The sequence below is a fragment of the Desmodus rotundus genome, chromosome 6, assembly GCF_022682495.2.
Source record: "Desmodus rotundus isolate HL8 chromosome 6, HLdesRot8A.1, whole genome shotgun sequence".
Taxonomy (NCBI): Eukaryota; Metazoa; Chordata; class Mammalia; order Chiroptera; family Phyllostomidae; genus Desmodus; species Desmodus rotundus.
Genome location: NC_071392.1, coordinates 140,234,615 through 140,259,537, shown reverse-complemented (window position 1 = coordinate 140,259,537; position 24,923 = coordinate 140,234,615). Strand labels below are relative to the sequence as shown.

At 40.5% G+C, this 24,923-nt stretch overlaps 2 protein-coding genes across 5 annotated transcripts in view; one reads left to right on the top strand and one right to left on the bottom strand.

Moving 5' to 3' along the window:
• The window catches only part of DCTN4 (dynactin subunit 4), a 39,023-nt gene extending 14,429 nt beyond the window's left edge, over positions 1–24,594 (top strand). For 3 of the 4 annotated variants that reach the window (XM_045184924.3, XM_045184922.3, XM_045184925.3), the window contains exons 4-14: positions 5,770–5,813; positions 8,313–8,420; positions 9,494–9,514; positions 9,932–10,005; positions 10,239–10,351; positions 10,476–10,585; positions 14,561–14,634; positions 17,206–17,260; positions 18,185–18,292; positions 19,900–19,997; positions 22,062–24,594. In XM_045184924.3, the coding sequence (XP_045040859.2) occupies positions 5,770–5,813; positions 8,313–8,420; positions 9,494–9,514; positions 9,932–10,005; positions 10,239–10,351; positions 10,476–10,585; positions 14,561–14,634; positions 17,206–17,260; positions 18,185–18,292; positions 19,900–19,997; positions 22,062–22,275 (1,019 nt within the window). In that variant the 3' untranslated portion in view covers positions 22,276–24,594. The remainder of the gene's footprint in view (positions 1–5,769; positions 5,814–8,312; positions 8,421–9,493; positions 9,515–9,931; positions 10,006–10,238; positions 10,352–10,475; positions 10,586–14,560; positions 14,635–17,205; positions 17,261–18,184; positions 18,293–19,899; positions 19,998–22,061) is intronic. The other variant, XM_024576898.4, reaches the window with a different exon arrangement.
• Positions 1–24,923, bottom strand: part of MYOZ3 (myozenin 3) — a 373,398-nt gene that overhangs the window by 315,125 nt on the left and 33,350 nt on the right. The window lies entirely within an intron of this gene.

Below are 24,923 nucleotides of genomic sequence, written 5' to 3'. Positions count from 1 at the left end.
GACTGAGTGCGGGCTGTGAACCAAAGGGTCGCCAGTTCAATTCCCAGTCAGGGCACATGCCTGGGTTGCAGGCCAGGTCCCCAGTGAGGTGCACGAGAGGGAACCACACATTGATGTTTCTCTCCCTCTCTTTCTCCCTCTCTTCCTTTCTCTCTAAAAATAAATAAATAAAACCTTTAAAAGAAAATGCTCCTGATGGCAAAACACACCATGAGTAAAATTAAAAATGAAAAGTGACAAATTAAGAAAAATATTTGGATCATATACAACAAACTAAAGATAAATAACAAAGAACGAGAAACCCTTATAAATCAATACGAAGGAGATTCAATAGAAAAATAGGCAAAAGATATGAACAGCAGCTCACGGAGTGGATGTAAAAATGGCCAGTAACCAAACTGTGCACACTGACGGGGCCACAGTAGGGTTAAAATTATACTTATCTTCACCCCACACCCTTAAGTAACCTTGCAGATTCCATGGGAAGACCTGAACCTTTTTGAAGTCACATCTCACCCTCTCGTTTCCCTCCTCTCAAATTTTATTGGCTTTTCTTTTTAATCTTTACTTTTTCTTTGGGTATCAGGAACTGCCTTGTACTGTTAATATTGTTGATATGTGAATTTTTCAAGTGTTTTCAACTTTAATATGAGTTCTTTGGGAACAAAGAACCTGTATTGGATATATGAATTCTTTATTTAGTTTTCATTGTCCCATTGATTTGATTTTTTGTTTTCACACACAATTTGGTGAGACAGTATTTTCTTTAAAAGTCAATAAATATACAGAAAGGTATGTTCAACTTATCTACTAATCAGGAAAATGCAAATTAAAACTTCATTGATACGGTAAAGTGTTTCACATCTGGTAATGATCAGGTGTTGACGAGAACATGGGGAAACGGTCCTTTCATACACCGCCACCTGGAAGAGAGTTCAACCACGTCTGTTAAGACTTAGAATGCTTTTTTCCTTCTGCCCAGCAATTTCATGTCCCAAGCATCTATCCTGAAGCATTCAAACACATGCTCAAGGATACATGTATGTATATGTGTGTTTATGTGTGTGTAGGTGTGTACATATATATGTATAAAATGTTTATCAGTGAGACAGAAAAATTATGTGTGTTTGGACCTAAAGACTACCTAAGACATTAACTACCTGTCCATTGTTTGAGCATTCCAGAGTGGAGGGGAGACTTCCTTTACTTCTTCATTTCTTACACTTTTTTTTTTTAAGGTTTTTATTTATTTATTTTTAGAGAGAGGGAAAGGGAGGGAGAAAGAGAGGGAGAGAAACATCAGTGTGTGGTTGCCTTTCACATGCCCCCACTGGGGACCTGGCCCTCAACCCAGGCATGTGCCCTGACTGGAAATCCAACTGGTAACCCTTTGGTTCTCAGTCCATGCTCAATCCACTGAGCCATACCAGCCACGGCTCCTTTCTTACACCTTAGAAAGTAGAAACACTCTTTATACAACCAGTTAAAATCTTGAATTGCCATGTATTTTTGTATAAATAGTAGCAATGTTGTCTTTTTTCTTTCTGAATTCCATTTAATTTTCTGAAAACTTTTAGACTTATTAAAAATTCCCATTTTTGAATTTTCATTAAAGATTTTTGCTTATTAATATATGAGGAAGCTTGTAATAAACTCGTTAGGTCATGTGACATAACTAAAATGAAGATAGATAATTCTTACACAATATTAAAGGAAATATGGGTGATGTTTCGTTAGATTCAGCACTGTTCTTAAAAATTTAATCCTTGAACCCTGGCTGTTGTGGCTCAGTGGATTGAGCGCTGGCCTGCGAACCAAGGGGTCACCGGTTTGATTCCCAGTCAGGGCACACGCCTAGATTGCACACCAGGTCCCCTGTTGGGGTGTGTGAGGCAACCACACATTGATGTTTCTCTCCCTCTCTATCTCCTTCCCTTCCCCTCTCTAAAAAAAAATAAGTAAAATAATAAATAAAATTTAATCCTTGATTCTGTGTACTTTGCCTCTTAGTTTAGAATGCTTGAGTTCTCAGTTGTTCTTTTGACTTTAAACATTAAGTTGGTAAAATATTCTTCAAAAACAGAAAATGTTTACTAAACAAGTATATCTTAGTTCTTTAAAAATGCTCATTGGTGGGTAGGTATTTCCTGAAATGTGATTTATATTACAATGACTTCATAGCAGCTTTTTAGATTTTGAGTAAATGTTTGTGTGTATATGTTTTAATTTCAATGTAGCAAGTGAGTCGTTTGAATTTGTTCATGAATTTAAGTTAAACATTAAAAAAAACCCCTCAAAGTGGCAAGCATAGTATATGCCTCGGTGAGTTAAAGTGTATATTTCCATGTTTGTATTGTGTCTCTTATTAGCAAATTAAAGAAACGAAACACACAAAACCAAATAGATTTCTCAGTTTGTTCCTCTGTAAGTGAATGTTTATGCCTTTTGGATTGTGAGCCTTTAATATTGGAGAATTTTTTATTTCAGAATTTAAAGTCTGTGCGTGGTTCTAGAAATGCCTTCTAGGGGATCTTGACAATGATAATTGAGTTCTGGGAGCTCTTAAAAGAGTACAGGTGGTTTCATTTTTCCGGGATGTCATTGGTGTCTGCGGAGCTCTGAGACCACTGAGTGGGAACGGCTTGTTTTCGAGTGAGCCGTTGTGTCGGTGATGTGCCGGGAAACGTACCCTGACACTGTTGTGTCTCCCTAACGGCTCCTCAGAGTGAGTTACCGGTTCTACGGAAGCAACGAGGTGGGGCATTCAGATTTTTAAAGAGACTACAACAAAAACATTTCTTTTGCATAATTATTTTTTCCTGGTTGCCTTGAGTAGACAACCTTTAAAACATGAACTAACATACAAAAGGATGTTTTTGCTGCCATTTCTTGCAAGGGAGTATAGTGCCACCTTCAGCAAGAGTCCTTTTTGTTTTGAAAAAAGTTACTTAACTTATACAGATAATTCACATTCATGTATTTACCCCCAGCTGAGAAAGTAAATACAACCAAACAGGGGAAAGCCCTCGTGCTGGCTCCTGGAGAGAGGCGGCTGTCACTTTTCGGCGACCACGTATGCCTTTATCCTTCCCCACCTGCGTGTGTAGCCACCAGCAGGCGGTGGTTTTCAATGTGCACCAAATGGAAACTTGCTATACACGTCCTGCTGCAACTCTTCTCCCTCAGTATTACACTTACGGTAGGGGTTGGTTTCGTGCGTGACTCACCACAGTTTACTTAGTCCCCCCTTAATGGACCTTTGAGGTGGTTGTCAGTTTTTTCCTTTGGACAACAGTACCGTCAGAAACATTCCTGTCTGTGTTTCCTAAGTCCCGGTAGTAGGGGTTCTCTGCGTAACTGAAAGTAAAGTAGCCGGTTTTAAGTTGTGTACACCTTCCACGCTCTGAAATGGTTTACCAGTTTCCCCCCCCGAAAAGTAACATAAGAGCAGACTACCCCTCGCTTTAGATTCTCAGCAGTTCTCAGTATCATTTTTCCAGGTGGTTGTGAAATGGTATCTCATTAGGTTTATTTTTTCAGCTTTTTTGATTAGCTTTACTGAGGTATCACTCCTCAGTTTTAAGTGTAGGCTTCTGTGGTTTTTGACAGTTACGTGCGCTCGCATAGCCACCACCACAGCCATGTTACAGAGCAACCCCGGCACCCCAAAGTTTCCTCGGGCCCCTCTGCAGTCAGTCTCTTCCCCTGACCTCCTGGCCCCTGATTCACCTTCTATCACTGTAATTTTGCCTGTTCTAGAAGTGTATAGAATTGGAGTCTTCTAGTACATACTCTTTGGTGTCTGTCTTTTTTCACTTAGTCTAATAGTTTGGAGGTTCACACATGTTTTTGGTTTTTACTGTTGAGTAGTATATCTGATGTGTGGATGTATTGGGTTGGACAGAAAGTCTGTATAGTTTTTTCCATAAAAGAAAAAACACACTTTTCATTTTCCCAATAAGTTGATTGATTTGGATATTTTGAGTATGTCGGCTGTCTCCTGCAGGGTATAACGTTGGTTGTTCTCAGCTAATGTCTGGATTTTATGACTTTCAACTTCAGCTGGTCTACCCGACCGTGGAGCATCATCCAGTGAGAGTCTCCAGCACGAAACTTCACAAACCACTTTGGGCACGTTCCATCAGTCACAGCACCTTCTCCATACACTGCATGAATCTATTTTTGCTTTTTTACCTTTCTTGAAATAATGAAGCATGATATGCCAAAAATGTTGCGTATTTTCTTCCATCTTCAATATTAAAATGGCTACACAAAAATTCACCAATTTTGGTAACTTTTAATGCACGCTGATGTGACAGCTGTCACGATACAATCTAACAAAACTTATTTTTTTGAATAAGTTAAAGACAACTAAGCACTACTAGAACCATCTTATGGAAGAAAACATACAAACTTTTTAGCCAACCCAGTACCACAGTTTCTCCAGTAATGGACATCTGGGTTTTTTCCAGTTTTGATCTCATGAATAAACTGTTATGAACATTTGTCTCCAAGTCTTACTGTGGATATGTTTTCATTTTCCTTGTGTAAATACCTAGGAGTGGAATTGCCGGGTCATCGGGTGAGGGTATGTTTAACAGCTAGAAAATGCCAAACTTTTCTAGGGTGGCTGTACCATTTCGGACCCTCGCCAGCGATGGACGGAGAATTTCCGTTCCTCGGCGACCCTCAGTGGTTGCCATGCTTTTCGTTTTAGCCGTTCCAGTGGGCGTGTAGTGTGCATCTCACTGCGATTTTCATGGGCATTTTCTTAATGGACTTGTTTGCCATATATATATATTTTTTTTAACTTTTTTGGGTGAAATGTTTGTACAAATCTTTTGCTTATTTTTAAACTGAGTTTTTGTCTTTTTATTGAGTTGTAATAGTTGTGGATTCTAGATACAAGTCCTTTGTTCATATGTTTTGAAGACATTTTCTCTCAGTCTGTGACTTGCCGTTTTATTTTCTCAGCAGTGTCCTTTGAAGACTCTGCTAATTCTGATGAGGTCCAATTTATCAGTGTTTCTTTTACAGTTTGTGCCTTTTGTATCCTAGAGAAGAAACTTAGCCTGACGCAAGGTCACTAAGATTTTCACTGGGGTTTTCATCTGGAAAGATGACAGTTTTAGCTCTTACGTGTACGTGTGTTGTCCATTTCAGGGTAAGATTTGTATATGTTGTGAGGTAGGGTAGATGTTCTTTTTTTTGGTATATGGGCATCCAGTTGTTGCAGCACCATTTGTTGGAAGTATTCATTATGGTTTTACTTTTAGCTTTCTGGAATAATCTTTTCCTTTATGGTTTGTGCTATTCGTTTCTCATGTAAGAAATTTTTTCCAAACCAGGGTCATAAAACATAGAAATTGCTCAGTGTTACTCATAAGAGGAGGGTCTCTGGCATCAGAGTTTGAATCCTGACTTTACTACTTACTAACAGTGTGATTTGGGGCAAGTTATTTAACTCTCTGAGCATCTATTTCCTAATTTGTAAAATAAGGCTAATGTTTTAATGAAATTCCCTACTTCACAGGGTTATTATGAGAATAAAATGAAATGAAACATGTATTAGTTGTGCTGGTGCTCGTTACCACCATTATTGAAAGAAAAAATTTTATTCTGGGCATTCTGGTCTATATAATTTTTAGGACTCTTTCTTGGAAGTTCTGTGATTTTTTATTTTATATTGTGTCCTGCAGATGACCTATTTTTTTGAAAATAAAATGATCAAATTATAGAGTTCTCATTTAATGATCCTTTATTTTGCAGCTAGTGGTGGCTGGCAGGAGCCTGAAAATCCTCACACTCAGCGGGTGAGTAAAAGGTCATTGGAGAGAGGAGCAAATAAAAGGTGGGGAGAAAGACCGAAGACCTCGTGTTTTATCAGTGGGTGTGGCCTGTGCTTAGAAGTCCTTGGGTGTATTTTGGTGTATTTTACACATCGAAAGTATTTCTCATTGTACAGCATTAAATCACAATGGCAGTTTTTTCTGTTAGGTTAATAGAGAAACCTGGGTGTAGTTTTAGTTCTGTGCTCAAGTTGTGAATTGGAAAAAGGAAACGATATGTTTTTGTTTTTCACATACCCACCAACTAAGTTGAGGTTCCTTTTGTTCTCACATACTCTTGGAAGTATCATCAACATACAGACATTTAATTCCTGGAAAGAGGCCTAGTTTAGAGAATGCCCTTTGACTCAGTAGTGGTTGCTTATAGAATCATGACTAGAACGTCCTTCAGCAGTTCATAGAGAATTGATCTCTGGCGTGTACATTAGAGCTGATTTTTTTTGCCCCTGAAAGTAGAATGTGAAGAAGATAATGAAATACTATTGAAATGAAGTATGTACAATCAAATTGCAAATTAAACAATATAGTCATCCACTTACAACTCAACAAAAATTATAAATCCTGAAAATACCCTGGATGATAGCGTGGAGAATTGCACCTTTTTACATAGATTGTTGTTAGTGTAAATTAGTACAGATTTCTTGAGCTCTCAGCAGTACCTGCTTCCTAGATTCAGACCTACAGAAATACTTACTTATGCACAAAAATATACATTCATTCATCATACATTTATCGAGCACTTACTATGGGCCAGAGACTATCCTGAACCATAGGAATCCCTGGTCCCTATCCTCTGGGGAAAACAAAATCAGATAATCCCCAGGTAAAGGAAAAACTAAGTAACCTGAAGAAGAGAAATTGGGCCATGTGGACATTGATTGGGGGGATTATGTCCATATCAAAGGATGTCGCTAAGATTTCAGGACAGCAGGCACAGAAGGGAAAGAATTCAAGGCAGGGGAACAGCATGTGCAAGGAGCTTGTAAGCGGAAGAAGCAGAGCAAGTTGTAGACAAGGTGAGCGTGACGAGTGGAGCATAGTGTCGAGCGACTGGCGAGAAGTATTTGCTGTCAGGCCCCGTAGGACTGTGTAGGCCAAGGTGAGGAGTCTGAGAATCTTTGAAAGGTTTTAAACAAAGACCTGACAGGATCAGATTAGTGTTTCCCAAACATAATTGCTACTGAATTGAGAGGACAAGAGTGGGTACCAGGAGACCATTAAGTCCTATCATAGGAAATGATTAAATACCTTCTAGGATATCTGTACTGTGTAATAAGATGTAGCCTTTAAAAAGAATGAGGTAGATGTACTAGATGGGAAGTTTATGATACTTTCCGTGGAAAAGCATGTTGCAAGTTTTTTTCTTTTTCTTTTTTTAAAAGATTTTATGTATTTACTTTTAGAGAGACAGGAAGGGAGGAAGAGAAACATTGATGTGAAAGCGATCGGTTGCCTCTTGCATGCCCCCAACTGGGGTCCTGGGCCACAACCCAGGCATGTCCCTGATTGGGAATCAAACTGGTAACCTTTTGGTGCACAGGCTGGCACTCAGTCTACTGAGCCACACCAGCCAGGGAAATTTTTTCTTATATAAAAAACAAAAAGACCTGTGTTTATTTTTATGCATATAAAAGCTATATGTCTATACATGGGTTTTTTTAATGTATGAAAAATACAATATCAGACCTTTGCCCATAAGTGTGCGAGGAGGATGTCTAAACTCTAACAGTGGGCACCTCTGGTGGGGACAGACTAGATTTGGGCACAAGAGATCAAAGAGAAGGTTCACCTGTTTTTACGTTTGTGGACTTTTTGAACTCTTCACAATTAACATATATTTTATGATTAAAATATATTATAGCCCTAGCTGGTGTGGCTCAGTGGATGGAGAGCCAGCCTGCAAACCAAAGGGTCATGGGTTCCATTCCCAGTCAGGGCACATGTCTGGGTTGCAGGCCAGGTCCCCAGTAGGGGGTACGTGAGAGGCAACCACCCATCAATGTTTCTCTCCCCCTCTTTCTCCCTTCTTTCCCCTCTGTCTAAAAATAAATACATAAAATCTTTATATATATTATAAAAATGAAACTGTGTGATGGAATGGGGGAGAGAATAGAGTGTGAAATATTACATTCTTAGAAATAGCTGGTTCTATGGCCATCAGGAAAAGTAGCATTTGTGAGGGGAAAGAGGTAATGAAGTAAAAGAGCAGTGAATAGAGAGCACGACATTTCCAAGCCTTTTTATTGCCCGTCTCTTCCTGTTTCTGACCTTGAAAGTTCCGTTTCAGTTCCAGAGTAGATCATGTAGTGAAGATAAATTCTCTTCGAAGAAAAGGGCAAACCTGCCACCTTAATAATTTGTTTTGTTTGTTTATTATGTGTCTTGTCAGTATAGTTGATTGATTTTGTATGCTTCCTATTAGCTTTTTTGTGAAACAAATACTAAGTCTTTAATTTATTACAGATGAACAAACTGATTGAATATTACCAGCAGCTTGCTCAGAAAGAGAAGGTGGAGCGAGATCGCAAGAAACTGGCGCGGCGTAGAAACTACATGCCTTTGGCTTTTTCGGTGAGGACTTCTAGTGCAAAGAGGAGTTTGCGGGTCATTGATCAAGACCTCTGTGGCATGAGAACAGTGACTGTTTCAGAAAGGGCCAACGTCCCTAGGTTCTGAAGGATGGGTAACAAGAGAAAGGCTCCTCAAATTAGAGGTGTTTAAGTCCAGCAGTTACACTGTCACCGTATCATTAGTTGTCTTTGAGTGTTGAGGACATTTGTGGTTCTTTCTCCATCACTCCCCTTTCTCTTCTGATGATCCTCCTGAGAGGCTAGAGTTTAATCTGTAGGTACCACCGAACTGTTAGGGATTTTGCATATTAGAAACCCAGAAGTGGTTTTCCAGCTCTAGTTACAGTTTTGGGTCATTTTCCCATAGTTCTGTAGTATAAAAAACAGTGACTTTACACAGTGTATTAGTGTGGTTAAATAAATAGTAATATATGCAAGTGTGATTTTTAGTAGGAAGTATTTATGGAAGTCATTCTTTACTAGTCTGTATGCTACCAATCAGAAGCAAGAGAGAAGGGTTTGGAGCTTCTGTTGTCCCCAAGTTCTGTTGCTCTCAGAGCTGTTTTCTGTGTGTTTGCTTGGAGCCAAGCAGGTTGGCATTTCGTAAACACCATTTGTGAATGGCAGTAAATGATGTGTCAAGCACTGTGCTAAGCACTTAATTGGCACAACAGTCCTGTGGAATAGGTGGTACATCCCCATTTTACACTGGAGGAAACAAGACCTGGAAAGGTTAAATAATTTGTTTTACTGCTTCTGCATGAGGATTAGTTAAGCCACCAAAACCCTAATAATTGGTGAGGTCCATATAAAAATATCTAGGATTGGATAAAACATTAAAACTCACAGAGCACCTACGTTTGCCAAAGACTTTAATGAAGTTGTAGTGAGTTTTTCTGCATAGTCCAGTGGTACAAACAGCATATGCCCTAGTGTATTTAGGAAAGGGATTTGAATTAAATGCATCATTCTTCCAACTTTCCCACATGACCTGCCTGCTGTATGAGTTTGCTTCTATCTTATGCTGCATTTTTTTGTCTCTGTTGCAACCTGCTGCTATTTGGGGGCCTACAGCAACACACTATTCATGTAGTGGTAAGTTCTCTTTTATGACTCTTGCTAACCCTGAGAAGTTAGCAGATGATCACTGGTGTTCCTAGAAGACGTAGATCGTGTGTTTTAGACATTCCATGCAGTTCTGATTTAAGACACGTTCTGAGCTTAGATACGTGCAGATTAATAGTAAAAAAAATCACATTATGTTCAGTTTTACTATATTAATGTAGATTTAGTCTCCATGTTTGGTGTTTTGTTATTATTTTAAGAATAAGATGGTGTGGGGCTACAAATTCCTCTCTTTAAAGGAAGCTTTCAAATTAGTTTCTTTTGGTTTTGTTTGTGTTTTGCTTACTTCCCTGAGCTTCTCATGCTGTCCCACCCCAAATTCTTTCTTTCGATAAGTAGGATGTTTAAAGGGGGGATTTCTAATAGGAATTTCTGAACTCTGTTTAGGACAAATACGGTCTTGGAACGAGGCTTCAGCGACCACGAGCTGGTGCAACCATCAGTACCCTTGCTGGACTTTCGTAAGTTTGGACATTAAGTGTCTTTGGAAAAAAAAGCAGGTATTAAGTGCATATTGAAAGAATGTAATTTTTAAGTAAATAAATAACAGCCAGTGGTGAAGAATCTCCTCATACTTAGAAAAGACCTAAGCAGAAAGAATATTCTATAATGGAGGAATATTTCAATTTGTGATATCATAGACTTTAAAGGTAATCAGGTGGACCCTTGAGAATTCCTGCTTTTTCTCTTTTAGCCTTAAAGAGGGAGAGGACCAGAAAGAGATAAAGATTGAGCCAGCTCAAGCTGTCGATGAAGTGGAGCCTCTTCCTAAAGACTATTATACAAGACCAGTAAATTTAACAGAGGGTAATTTTACACATGATTTTACTTTGTTTATGTTTTATAACTAATTCTGCTTTTGTTACTTTTATACCTTGTGATTTGAATTTTTCCTAGCATAAACTAAGCCTGGTTCTGCCTTTCATGCTAGTAACCACCCTTCAGCAGCGCCTCTTACAGCCTGACTTCCAGCCAGTCTGCGCTTCTCAGCTCTACCCTCGTCACAAACACCTTCTGATCAAACGGTCCCTGCGCTGCCGGGTAAGTCCTGCCTTCTGTAGAGTTGCCTATAGAAACATGACTGGTGTCTGGCCAGTGTTAAAACCTCTGGGACATAGTAAATAATAGAGAATGCGTAGGTGTCCAGGCAGTATTTGGAATGCTTTCAGCATAAACTCAGCCTTCACAACTCTGTGAGGTAGGTACTATTCTCACCTGTTGTACAGGTGTGGAAACGGAGCTGTCTGAAAGTTCGGCTCATAGTACTAACCCCTGCAAGAATAGTGAAGAATGTACAGCTATTAGTGTAGTAAGAGGGGAAAAAGAGGACCAGTAAAAAATAGTTTAAAATAAAGTAAGAAAGAAGAAAAATTAGCAAAATCCAGGCTCTGGGAATCTATAGAAGAAACAACAGAATTTCTTCAGTAAGTGAAAAAGAACAAGGAAACCTTTTAGATCAGCCCTATCTGATAGAATTTCCTGTGATGATGAAAATGTTCGGTATCACAGTCCATCGTGGTTGCCACTAGTCACATGTGATCGTGCAACTAAGGAACTAAATCTTCCATCTTAATTCATTTAAATTCCCACGTGTGAGTAGTGGCTACTGTCAACAAATAACAGTGTGAGATTAAAAGAGACTTAAGAGACATATCGAACAGTGTATAGACTTTATCTAATTCCAGACTCAAACAAAACATAGAAAAAAGGAGGGGGCCAGAGAAGAAGGAAGGAAGGGGAAGAATGAGGAAGGAATGAAAAATTTATGAAACCTTTGGGGAAATTTAAACAGTGTCTATGTTTTTTATGCTATTAAAGAATTGTTTATTTTTTAGGGATAATAATAATATTGTTACTTTAAAATATCTTTATATTTTAGAGATACATATGAAAATATGAATGAAATCACATAATATCTGATAGTTGTTTCAGAATAATCAAGCATGGGGAGTGGATGAGAATGTAGGGGAAACAAGATTGGCCATTGTGGCTAATAAATTGCTAATTGTTGAAGCTAGGTGAGAAATAAGAATCAGAGCAGAAATCAGTGAAATTGAAAATGAAATCATTAGAGAAAAGCAATGAAACCAAAAGCTGTTTTTCTTTTTAAAAAGACCAATAAAATTAAGAAGCCTCTAGCCAGGCTAAGAAAAGCAGAGAGAGGACACAAATTGCTAATATCAGAATTGAAAGCGGGGACATCACCACAGTTCCATGGAAATGAAAAGGTTACTAAAGACTGAACAATGCTATGCCCACAAATTTGATAACTTAGGTCAAATGGACCAATTTCTTAAAAGACACAGTCTGCCAAAATTCACTCAAGAAATAGACTATCTAATAGACCCATATCTATTAAAGAAGTTGAGTTAATAACCTTCCAAAACAGAAAGCACCGGGGCAACATGTGCTCATTGGTGAATTCTGCCAAAGATTTAAGGAAGAAATTATGATAGTACTCTGTAATCTCTTTCAGAAGATAGGAGCAAAGGAACTACTTCCTAACTCATTCTAATAGGCCAGCTTCACCCTAATACTAAAACCAGGCAGATGAATAACATAGAAATCTACTGAAAGTAAACAAGCTGTATGTCCTGCTGGCCTGTCAACTTCACTTCTACTAGTCTACCCTGAGGGTTCACCTGTACAAATACAGACCACAATGTGCAGAGAGTAGGGCACATCCGTGCATCGAGTGCTATAAATCTATAAAAAAGAATATACTGATGTGGGATATGTTTTTAAATGCAAAACACAGGTTGCACAGCAGGTACACAACTTTGTATAAGAAAGGAGGGAAAATATATAAACATAAAAAAATGAAAACACACATACTAGATTAAAACTATCCTATTAGAACATAATAGAGAAAGCAGAAAGACTCATGCATGTGAGGAAACCTGATTTTACTAAATACGGCATTACAGATCACTGGGGAGATAGATACTAGATTGTGCTAGGCCACATGAGTATATGAAAAAAAATAAATTTAGCTCTCTACCTCACACAATACACAAAAGTAAATTTCAAGAACATTGGGAACTTCAAAGAGTAAATATGGAGAGCAAAACTTCTAGAAAGAAATATAAGAGAATATCTTCATGACTTTGGGATAAGGGAATATTCCATAAGTAAGACAAATAAGCACAAGTATAAAGGAAAAAGTTTTATATTTGACACAATAAAAGTCAAACTTGTACCCCCACTCCAGAGAAAAATGATAACAAATGAAAAGATAGACCGTAGACTGAGGAAAGTAATTTGTAAGGTACATAATTAACAGAGGATTAGTATCAGCATATAGAAAAGACTCTAGTCCTGACTAGGTAGACTGGTTGGTTGGAGCATCACCCCATACACCAAAAGGTTGCAGGTTCAATCCCTGGTCAGGGCACATACCTAAATTGCAGGTTTGATCCCCAGTGGGAGGCAGCCAGTCGGAGTTTCTGACATTGATGTTTCTCTTTCTCCCTCCCCCCACCCTTCGTCTCTAAAATCAGTAAACATATCCTTGAGTGAAGATTAAAAAAAATAATAAAAAATAAAGAACTTTAGCAAATCAGTGAGGAAAACATCTCAGTATAAAATCAAGCAGTAGATACTAACATACTAGTCACGGCAGAGGAACTCCCCAAACCCAGTAACTAGGAAGGATACTCAAACTTGCATAATAATGGAGGAAATGTACCTTAAAACTGCAGTGAGATACCATTTCATAAATTATCGGGTTGGCAGAAGTTAGCAATTTGGCATTATCTATCACAATAACAAATGCACATGCCCATTGATCCGCTTTTAAGAAATTACCAGTGCATATGTGGAAAATGACTTGGTGTATGAGAATACTTACTGCGGCATTCTTTGTAGTAGCAAAGCCGTGGAAACACCCATCAGTTTGCATCTGGTTCAGTAAGTTTTGCAAATCATTACAGTAGGGGACAGGCCCCGCTGTGTGTGCTGGTGTGGAAGTCCAAGACAGAGTAAATGAAAAAAAGTCAAGGGGCAGGAGACCATATACCGTATTTTTCGGACTGTAAGATGCACTGGACCATAAGACATACCTAGGTTTTAGAGGAGGAAAATAGGGGGGGAACCCCACTCCACTGCCACCCCGCCTTCCCCTCGCGAGCCCGGTATGCTACATTCGGACTGTAAGATGCACCCCCATTTTCTCCCAAATTTGGGGGGGGTACGTCTTATAATCTGAAAAATACTGTAAAATGCTCTCTTTTGTGTTACTGTGAAAAAGAAAGTTGATGTGTGCATATGAATTTATGTGCATAGACTGTCTGGGAGAAAACCCGTGAGAAACTAGTCAGCTTGGGAGAGGAGCCAGGGGACACGTAATGGGTACCTTTACACTGTACCTTTTTGTAGTGTTTTGTAAAGTTTTTTTAACTAGGTACCTGTTGTACCCATTCAAGAAATTAGTAATTAATTGTTACTGTGTTTTAAAGCCTGGGTACTGGAATCACACTATTGGATTTCGCTGCCCGCTCCAGTTTCACTGGCTCCGGGAAACTGCACAGATTACTTATTCTCCCAGTGCCCCATTTTCACCACCTGGGAAATGGGGACAATGATACGCCTGCCTCCTAAGTTGTGCGATATTTAAATCTACTTAGAGCAAGGATGGGTATCTTCTAGACTAGTAGGGAGGAAATAAAAAGTACTAAAAAATACATATAAAAGAAAACAAGAAAGGAAAAAAATCAGCAAAATCTACATTGTTCAGCACACATAGTAAGTACTCAGTATGTGTTGGTTTTATTAGGTTTTGAAACTGCAGAGGTATAACAATATCTGATAGTGTGGTTGCTTATATCTTGAAGTTCAAAACATCTTTTGTATATTTTGGTTATCTGTAGCATATACTATTTCAAAATGTGTAGTCTTGCAGCAAAATAAAACAAAACTCTAGTAAATGGTATCCTTTTGAGCTTCGTAGCTCCCTAGATTAGCAAAGTATATTCTTGTTTTCCTCTGATACATATTATATTTTTTTTTTCTTTTTAGAAATGTGAACATAATTTGAGCAAGCCAGAATTTAATCCAACATCTATCAAATTTAAAATCCAGCTTGTTGCTGTGTGAGTATTTTGGGATCAGTGTCGTTGGTTACTGTTTTGGGGGTTCTTTTTCATTGTGAAATGTGCTTATTACTCTTCTTGGCTTAAAAAAGAAAAGAAAAACTACATCACAGTAGTCTTGCTGTTCATTGCAGTGTAGGGTTTGAATTTTGTCCCCTGACGTTTAAGGCAGATCTGGAGGCAGACTCCAGGTGGGTCTGCATCAGTGACACAGCAGTAGTGTGGTCTGGGGCCGGGCGTGTGTTGGTTATGGGACGGAGAGTTACTCGTCGTTCATTACAAATTATAAAGTACCAGAGTTTGGAAATGACCTTTTAAAAACTAAAAAAATAATAAGCAGTGTATAACGAAGAGTGTCCCTGTACCTGTAACAATGTTCATTTTATGTAACTGGGTTCTAATAACACTTCACCGAATGGGATGAAAGTGTTAGTTAGTGTTAATGCACTGGGACTTGTCAGTAGAAAGGGAATTTTTGTGTATGAAAATCACCTGTCAAACAAGAAAAATATTTTGAAAAATTAGGAAAATATTGCCTTGACTTTAAGGTGAGAGAATCCGTTCTCAGTAAGGCAGGAGGCTCAAAAGCCACAACAACAAAGTCCTGAGGCAGTAGAATGGAAAAGAATATTTGCCATTTCATTATAGACAAAAGTCTAATATTCTGAAATGCAGAATTCCCACAAATCGGAAAGGATTTGAATAGGCGGCTCACAGAAGAGGAATTCCAAGTGGACCGGGAAATGCTGTATGGAAAGATGCTGAGACTTGTCAGGAAAACCTTAAAAAAAATAAAGAATATTTGGTGCTTGTGAGAATGTGGGCAGGCGTTTGAACACATTGATGGTAGGCTTATATCTGCTCATCTTGTTGGGGAACCGTCTGGAAGATCAAGACAAAGTTATTAGACGTTTTAACCCAGCAGTACCATCCCAGAAATCTGTTCTGGAGAAACAAAAGCACCAATGTCTAAAGATACATTTATAAGGATGTATATTGCAGCATTTTACTGACAGAAGCTGGAAATGATTTCATTGACAAGCTGATCGACCATTAACAAAGAAATAGTTGATCATCGAGATAACACTAGTACCACAGAATATTATATAGCAGTTAAAACGCCACCGGCAGGCGAAAGGCTGGGAAGTGCTGGTCTGGTGAGCTAGGAGGAAGGAACTCAAGGGCCTGGCCTGGGACCTGTCACCTACTCGGTCAGACTGACTTTTCCCTCATCTCTGACGTGGGAATACCAGTCCTGCCTCCCGCTCAGGGTTGTGGGAGGAATCAGTTGAGCTGCTGTGTTTGCAAATGCTTTATAACTATAAATCAACACAGAATATGTTCTGTTTTCCTGTTATTTAATACATGACTGGTTAGCAAGCAAGAAAACTATGAAAATGGTCCATGGGAAGCCTGGTGTGAACGCCTTTCTTAACTAAGAATGATGCTCATGATAGAAACCCCGAAGGGCAGGATGTACCTAGCGTTAATTCCTTAAGCTTGCCTTGAGGAAAGTGCTTTGTTCTGACATCATGGCAGTATCGCCTGCGAATCTCAGTACATGTGCTCTGCTAAATCCACATCCTTGGGCCTTTGAATTTGTATTAAGTTATTCGGGTGATCCTGATGACCAGCATGAAAAATTACCTAGTCTGAAGCTAAAATACCGTATTGCCTGTATTTTAAAGTTCACTTTTCTCTACACCCCCACTTTTAGTGCCTCTGCAATAGATTTTGTCTTATGTTAATATGTGCACAATTACTAACATGTATGAGTACTTTGTTCCAAGTACTTTTACATGTATTATTTAATGTATTCTTCACAATAACCTCAAGATACTATTAATGTCCTCATTTTAAAATTGGGAAAAGCAAAACACAATGTGGTAAATATCTTGCCCTGGTCTTTACAAAGAAGTATCTTGGCATATAAATACTGAACTGGGGTTTGAACCTGGACAGCCTTGAGTCCAGAACAAACACATGTGAATATAATTCATTGGTCTCGTTTAGAAGGGCAGCATAGCCCAGGGGGTAAGGGCAAGGGCCCTGGAGCCCGACTGCCCGGTTTGAATCCTGGCCCTTTACCAGCAGGTGACTTCTCCTGCTGAGCCTAGTTGCTTCATCTTTGTGCTGGGGGTGAGAGTAATGCTTGTCTCGGGCAGTTGCAGTGCAGAGCACCTGAGTTCGTATTTGTAAAGTGCTTGAAACATTGCCCGGCACATAGTAAGTACTATATAAAAGTGCGTGGTAGGGTTTTTACACTCCTACAATGTATGATTAAATCATGATCTCAAAAACATGCAATAAATACACGGGGAAGATATCTTCCACGATACTCACACATCTGTAGGCTCTAGGCCAGAAGTATACATAAGATTTCAGAAAGAACTCGTTACCAGTTTGGTCAATGTCCTAAGTTCTCACTGTAGTGGTGGTACAGTTCTCTAAAATTCTTTTTATTTGACATGTTTTAATTAACATGAAGAATTCTTTGCTGCACTAGCTAAAAAAAAGTAATAATTTTATGAGACTCCAATGACCGTTAATGCATTTTTTATTGATGCACAGCAATTATATTCCAGAAGTGAGAATCATGTCGATTCCCAACCTTCGCTACATGAAGGTTAGTGCTTTGCTTTATTAACAGGAAAAGAAAGAATTCACTGATCGAAGATGTGTGTGGGGGTGGGTGTGTGTTTTTGGCATGGGACGCAAACTGTAGATAAGAAGGAAGTTTGGAGTAGTAAAGGGACTGAGATTTTAACTTTCTTTAAGCTGGGAGTCTAGGCAGGGACACACGTGGAGCGGCGTGCACATACGCACGTACATACAGAGAGGTGGAGTCGTGGGTGGCGAGAGGAGGGTGAACCCCACAGGCATCTGTAGCTCTTCTCCATCATCTCGTGTGCGCTGCAGCGGACACCACGAATCACCCAGATTTCCTCTTTGCCACCACCCCTCTGTGCTTTGAGGTCCTTATCTATGCCCCTTCCTCCCACCACTCCCTCTAATGAATTGTAGAATATTCTGCAGCAGCCTCTTTAGTTCTTTCCTTTTGTGGTGCCCATGAAGACATTTATAAAGTCCCTGTTCATTTTAATGATGGTTTTTGCTGACCTCAAGATCATACAAAACAAAGGCAAACAAAAAATCTTAAAAGTCTTCTACAGTCTTGATGTGCCATTTTTTCTGTGGTGGTAATCTGACAAGCCCATGGCTCCCGTATCTTATTTTAAGTAATCACTTAGATTATATACATTCCTTAGAATTTCTGAATCTAGTAACTAGCCCTTTCTATGGGATCTGTCCCATTTCCTCCATGAAAGAGCAGCTTTAGAGAGTATATGGCCTAACATAGAAATAATAGACTGGGAACGAGTGAGCACTTTGAGAAAGCAGTGATGGAAAGGCGTGGGTGAGTGTTACTGCTCAGGAGTAATTGGGGAAGGTGGGTAGGGATTTTGTGAAATACTTGGTGTAGCAACGAAGAAAATGGACTGGTGGCAGTAGTAGAACATGTCTGAGAGGTGCTTTTCCTGTTTCACAGGAGAGCCAGGTCCTCCTGACTCTTACGAATCCAGTGGAGAACCTCACCCACGTGACACTGCTGGAGTGCGACGAGGGGGACCCTGATAATGTCAACAGCACTGCTAAGGTAGGAGCGTTGTGCCTTATCCTGCCTTACGCTGTGTGACCGACCTCATTTGACCTGGCTTAAAGGACTCCCCACTCTCGTTCCCACATCCAAGCAGTCCTCAGTTCTGATTCTACCTCCTAAGGTTTTACTTTATCTGCAGACAACTGCCACTGTCCTATTTGAAGGACTCCTCATTTCTCACCTGGACGGTAGCTTCCTAACTGACCTCACTGTTCTGGGGCCACCCCCGCTTCTTTTCACATCATCGGTCTTGCCACCAGGGTGGTTTTCTAAAATCTGACTTTGACCATGACATGCTGATTATTTGGTATTCCTCTGACGTTGAGATGAAATTCAAATTCCTTGGCGTAGCAGAAGAGCCTCACCTCTGTCCATCCTGTCAGGGGATCTTCCCCCGGGTCCGCAAGTCTGGCGTTCTCCAGACCGTGCGCAGTGATGAGTGTGATCCGGGCAGATCCAGTGGATCGGGAGCTTTCACGCTGGAGAATCGCGTGTGCTACTCGTTTTATTTAGAATGCCTCCCGCCTGTCCCCACTCCCCTGGCACAGGTGCCCTCACCTCCCTTTCCGTCTAATGCACACTCATTCTTCCAGACTCGCAGGAAGTAACGTCTCCTTTACAAGCTGGTGTGTCTCCTCTAGATGCCTTCTGCTTACGCAGAGGATACACAGCACTGGCTAAATAGGAAAGTAGGTGATTTTGACTCTCAGTGTTAGTTTATGAGTGCAGTGTGACTTTCTGCATTCTACTGTTTGGTGATTAGTTTGGTATTTGAAATTTTACATCAAGAACTTTTCTCTGTAGGCCATCTATTACTGACTCATAATTCTGTGTGATATTAATTAATAAAAGTTGGTAGAAAGGATACCTGTCTTTAATTCTTATAATTCAAATAATACTTAGTAGAAGATTTCGTTATCCCTTTTTTCTTTTTTTCCTTGTGCTTTATTTATGAGGGCTTCCTTCCTTTTAGTCCTTAAGTGGAGGACTTACCATTTCACTTACTAGCATCACTTCCCAAGAGAGAGGACACACCTCTCTCCTCAGTCTTTTTTTTTTTTTTTTTTTTTAAAGGTAACACCAAGCTGGTCTAATAATGATAGAGACAGAAATAGGTGCCTGATGGAAATGCCCAGCTTGTGGATTTGCTATTTTTATTTCTCTTTCCACCTCCCCAGCCACATTCGTACCCATAATTAGAAGTGAAGTTGACACCGCTATCTGTTACCTGTGACACGGTGAAGCTGAAGCCTGCTCACCACACACGGACAGGCCCGAAGAGCACGGCACCGGTTTCCAAGGCCATACACACACGTACCTGACACCCCATTTCAGAAAGTACTGCACTACAACCAGTGCTTCACCTCTGTGTTTTTCTTTTTTAAAAAAATAATGAGCTGTTTTAGTTACACCACAGACTTTGAAGAGTAACGTAGCAAATGCCCGTGTCCTCTATCTCAGTGACAGAATGCTGTGTGTTTCTTGAGTCTTGCTAATTACTTTTGAGCGTCTAGATCAGTGTCATACCCTCTGTGTTCTGCTGAATGAATGCTCTACAGTGCACTGGTCTCTTCTGAGGAAGGCGTCTCTCTGCTGCTCTGCAGGTGGTGGTGCCCCCCAAAGAGCTTGTGTTGGCTGGCAAGGATGCCGCAGCTGAGTACGACGAGCTGGCAGAGCCCCAGGACTTCCAGGACGACCCTGAGTGAGTGAGCTTCTTGTGACCCACACACTGCAGTTGGCTGATGCAGGAGACCCACTTTCAAACCCATTTTTTCATCTGGATTTTCAAAAATGACCCTCCACCTTGTTTTATCCAGCCCGGCTCCTTGTTTCTACCCAGCAGTAGCGCCAAGCTCCTTGCCCCTAGTTAAGGAGCAGTTACATTTATACAGCCCTAAAATTACATTCGGCCCTTTGAAGGCAACCGCGAGGCTGATGTGGCCCCTGTGAAAATGAGTTTGACACCCCTGATCTAGAGGGTAGGCTTGGAGCTGAAAAGCAATAGCTTAATATCCTGGCACAGGGAATATTTAAGGCTTTGTAACAGAATGATCAGAAGCTCCCTTAGCAAGGTACTGGAAAGAAGAGAGAACATAGGATGGGTTGGGAAAATAAAGTGAGGGCACAGGTGAGATTAGTACAGTGTCTGCCAAATGGGTTAAGTTGAGAAAGCACCAGGGTGGGTGGGTGGTTTGGTTTTGTTGTTCTGTAGAGTCCCAGGCTCCACCCCAGAGATTCTCTTCAGTAGGCCTGGGGAGGCACCAAAAATCTGATTTTTTTTTTTAATCCTCACCTGAGGGTATGCTTACTGATTTGAGAGAGAGGAGAAGGGAGGGGAGAGAGGAGAGAAACATTGATCAGTTGCCTGTCGCACATGCCCCAAGTGGGTATCGGACCTGCAGCTTGGGCATGTGTCCTGACTGGGAATCAAACCCGTGGCCTTTCAGCTCACAGGATGACATTCCACCCAACTGAGCCACACCAGCCAGGGCTGACTTTTTCTTTTCTTTTCTTTTCTTTTTTCTTTTTTTTTTTGTTGTTGTTTAAGGCTTTCCAGATGGCAGTGGTTGCCTGGGAAATTAAGAGTAGAAACATAGACTTTTTCCTTTCTACTGTTTTTAACTGAATTTAAAAAAATGAATCAAATGATACAAATGATACAAAATGATTCAAAATGATACAAATCAACGGTTTAATTAGTTAACTACAAAACAAAGTGCATTCTCTGTAATCTTTTGCTTTATATGGGTCCTTAAATTACAGTAATTTGGTACATAAATTTGTTAAGCCAGGATCATCTTGAAAGATCATCTGAGATACCAAATTCCAGTTAATTACATGACAGATTGATAAACTTGAATTAATTATATTTCACATTACTATACTTTATAGGACTTTTACATATCTGTAAATATTATGTAATACTGTTTAAATATGTAAATGTTTAATTCTAGTAACTTTCCTAAGACTTTCATTTGAACAGTAGATTAAATTCTATTTATTTCATTAGTTTTTGAAGCTAAGTTATTAAAGTACAAACTTCAAGTGCATGTCAGAGAAAAGTGAAACGGAAACCTCAACTAAAGAGACTTTTTTTCCTGTTCTAAAAATTCCTAACTTACAGAGGTTATTTACAAAAACACTGATTGGTGGTGTTCCAGAAATCCCTTTGGCTGTGAGTTATGATCAGTCTGTTTTATAGAAACGTCGCCACATGCAGCAGTGGTGAACATGAAAGGGTTCGTGCCGCACCCTTGTTTCTGTATCAGAGACCTTGGCCACAGCCTCAGGGTGTGACAGTCACGGCCAGTGTGGAATAGAGTACTGGGCGACCACTAAGTGGAATGGAGAAGATCTCTGCCCCCATGTGGAAAGGTGTTTGTGATAGGCCGTGGAAAAAAGCAAGGTGCAGAACAGTGTGTGCCATTTGTATTGGTTAAAAAAGCAGAAAAGTGTAAACACAGAAAAAATATCTGGTCATTTAAGAACCAAAGTGTTTGCAGTTTTTCTCTTCCGGTGAAGGGAAAAAGAAGGGGAAGACTTCTACTTTTTCTCATTTGAATTTGCATGACTATATTTTACTTTTGTAACATTTAAAAACTAAGGAGATCAACATTTTGGTGAAGAAACTCTTCATTGCTGATAAATGGGAGGGTGGTTATATCTTGTCCTCAAAGATTTCTTGTCGGGCCATAAAATGACTGTGAGTCTCAGGGGCTTGGCTGACCTGTGACCTGACTAATACTGTGCTTGTTTCCTTCCATAGCATCATCGCCTTCAGGAAGGCCAACAAAGTGGGTATTTTCATCAAAGTGACCCCACAACGCGAGGAGGGCGAAGTGACCGTGTGCTTTAAGATGAAGCATGATTTTAAAAACCTGGCAGCCCCCATCCGCCCCGTTGAGGAAAGTGACCAGGCCACCGAAGTCATCTGGCTCACGCAGCATGTGGAACTCAGCTTGGGCCCACTTCTTCCTTAAAAGGCTTCTCTGGTGGGCAGATTCCGAAGGATGGTATCACTACAAACGCGTGTTAAAACGCGGAAGCAGCTGCTTCGTTAGGCTTTGTGTATAACGATGTACCCACGCACTGCTGAATCCTGTCCCCAGGAGGGTGGGGGCAGGCACGGCCTTAGGAACACCGGGTAACTGCTACTCCTCTTGCTCTCACTTGTTAACACCAGTACATCCGTGTCTCCCTCACTGAACCCTGCACGCTGACTAACGACAGCGCCGTTCCACCCCGAGAACGGGGGTGGTGGCTGTTCCTCGGAGTGGCATTAGATTCACACTTGAGAAGCTCCACATCCCGTCTCCTGATCTGACCGCACAGAGGACCATACTCTCACAGAAGAAACCTAAAATGATTACTGAAAGGAAGACCTGCTCACGATCTGACATTGACCTCGGTGTACACCTGCTTTCTGCGTTCCATTGGATAGAACTAGCAGTCTATAAACACGTCCTTTCACGCGCCATCGCGGCTCCCATCATGCCAGAGGTTTCCATTTGACAAAAATAGAATTGCCACATTGTCTTTAGTTCTGTGATGATTGGAAAACCCTGGGAAGATTTAAGGCGTTCTCATTTGCCGTCTTCTGAGTACAAAATGCTTTTTTATTGGTTGCTCTTAAAATTTTTTCCCAATAGAATATGGAACTTTTTTTTAAGAAAAATTTGAGAAGCAGGCATTTACATGTCATGTCAAGGGGGTGGCAAATTCCGTTTATTTTTAAGTGTTGCCACAATATCCAGGATTAATGCTTCTGCGGGAAGACAGTCTTTGTATGTCTTCCTCCCCTCCCCTTCTCCGCTCTGCCTCTCTAACTCGGTAGATTGTTCTAAGTATTGGAGACCTGGAAAGAGCCCAAAGAAAACTTGTGGAAAAGTTCACTTCTGGAATTCAGAACGTGCTTTGAAGGTCAGGATGTTAGCGTGGTCTGAACTAATGTTCTTCCCATGGGTGTGAGGGGGAGATGGAGGTTATCTCCCGAATCCCAAACTGGACATGAAGAAGAGCCTTCCCCTCCGGAGTGCGACTGTCACCGCGTGTGTCACATGAGACCACGTCGGTTGCAAACCAGAACACAGCTCAGCAAGTAGCCCCGCACGCTGTCCTCATGCCTCATCCTGCGGTCGGGCTGTTCACTCCAGTTTGCGACGTCTAAAATGAGACTCGACGATGTGGACCACCAGCTGCACCGCCCCTTTTTCTGTACTTGAATTGTTAGCACGTGGGCAGCTGCCGAAGGGAGACAGCTCCTGTTTGCCCTGGCTTTGCTTTTTAAGTTCAAGCCTGGAGCTTAAAGAGAAAAAATTAAGATATATACTAATCTAGAAACATAGATAGGACATTGTATCTTGTCAGCTCCCCCGGAAGAGAAAAAATATTTAGGAAGCCTTTGAAAGACACTAAAGTGATACTCTTAAGGTCAAGCCAATATTATGAAATAATGTTCCACAGAGTAATATACATGCTGCAGTGTTAATATTATGACAGTAATAAGTAAGGTTTAGCCCCCTAAAAGTTGGGACAGAGGTGGTATAATCACAACTTTGCAAATTCTAGAAATAGTTTAATTTGTTGTGACCCCCCCGAGTGTCAAGTTAATTTTTATTTCACTGCCTGCTAGAATCTGCTGTGAGGCCACTGCGCCCATTCGCCAGTGGAGGAAAGGGCCTCAAAGCAGAGAAGAGCGCTCCCAGGTCGCACATCGGCAGAGACTGCAAGAGCTGGTGTGTGTTCCCAAAAGTGATGCTGTCGAAGGAATGGGTCTCATCATCCCCCGTGACACACAAACACAAAAACACTTGATCATAGAATTTGTTTCCTTCAGAAGCCAAAATAACTGGCAGAGTAACAGCCGTTTGTTTAGTATATCCTCACAGTAGTTTTCATCGCAAGCTGGTATTCTGTGTTAGTAGAAGTGGTTCAGCACCGGCGACGGGTAAATTCGAGATTTATCTGTTGCCTTTGTGTATTAGACGAGGTGCAAGGTTTGCAGTGCATCACTGTGCACCACTGCAGGCGAATTAGAGGTTGTTAGCGCTAGAGACTACAGTTTTGGAAACTTAAGACAAAATTAATTTGGATTTGTGATTTGATTAGCCCACCAAAATTTTATTCAATGTGCTTGTAGGCGTAATGAGCTAAATGTCATGCATATTTGTGAAGAAACATCCTTTTTGGTCCCTTTTCGGAATAAGAGGCACTCCTTGATCTTTATGAATGACAAATTCCTGTTTTGCCTTATTGCTTAACTTAATGTAGTCAAATAAAGCAGACAAAGCTTGAATGTCTTTGGTGTCGTGGAGACTGACTGTAATAGCATGGCTCAGAGTAGGAAGACAGGTGGAGTCCAGAGAGTGAGTAGGAGAATCAGTGGGCTGTGCTCCCTTCTTCCATTTCTTTAAATGAGCTAAGCTAAAACCTCATGTGAGGAGAGTTCACTGTAACATTGTATGGATAGATGTTACCTGAATCATAATGTCAGTGTTACGTTGTTAGGTCTCTACCAGCTCCTGTCCTGGGTCGTGGCTCCCAAAGATAAATTTTCAAAAACACAAAGTGGCCCAGCTCCAACAAGTAGCCCACCCACCCCCCTTCTATACTCATATAACTCTTCCTC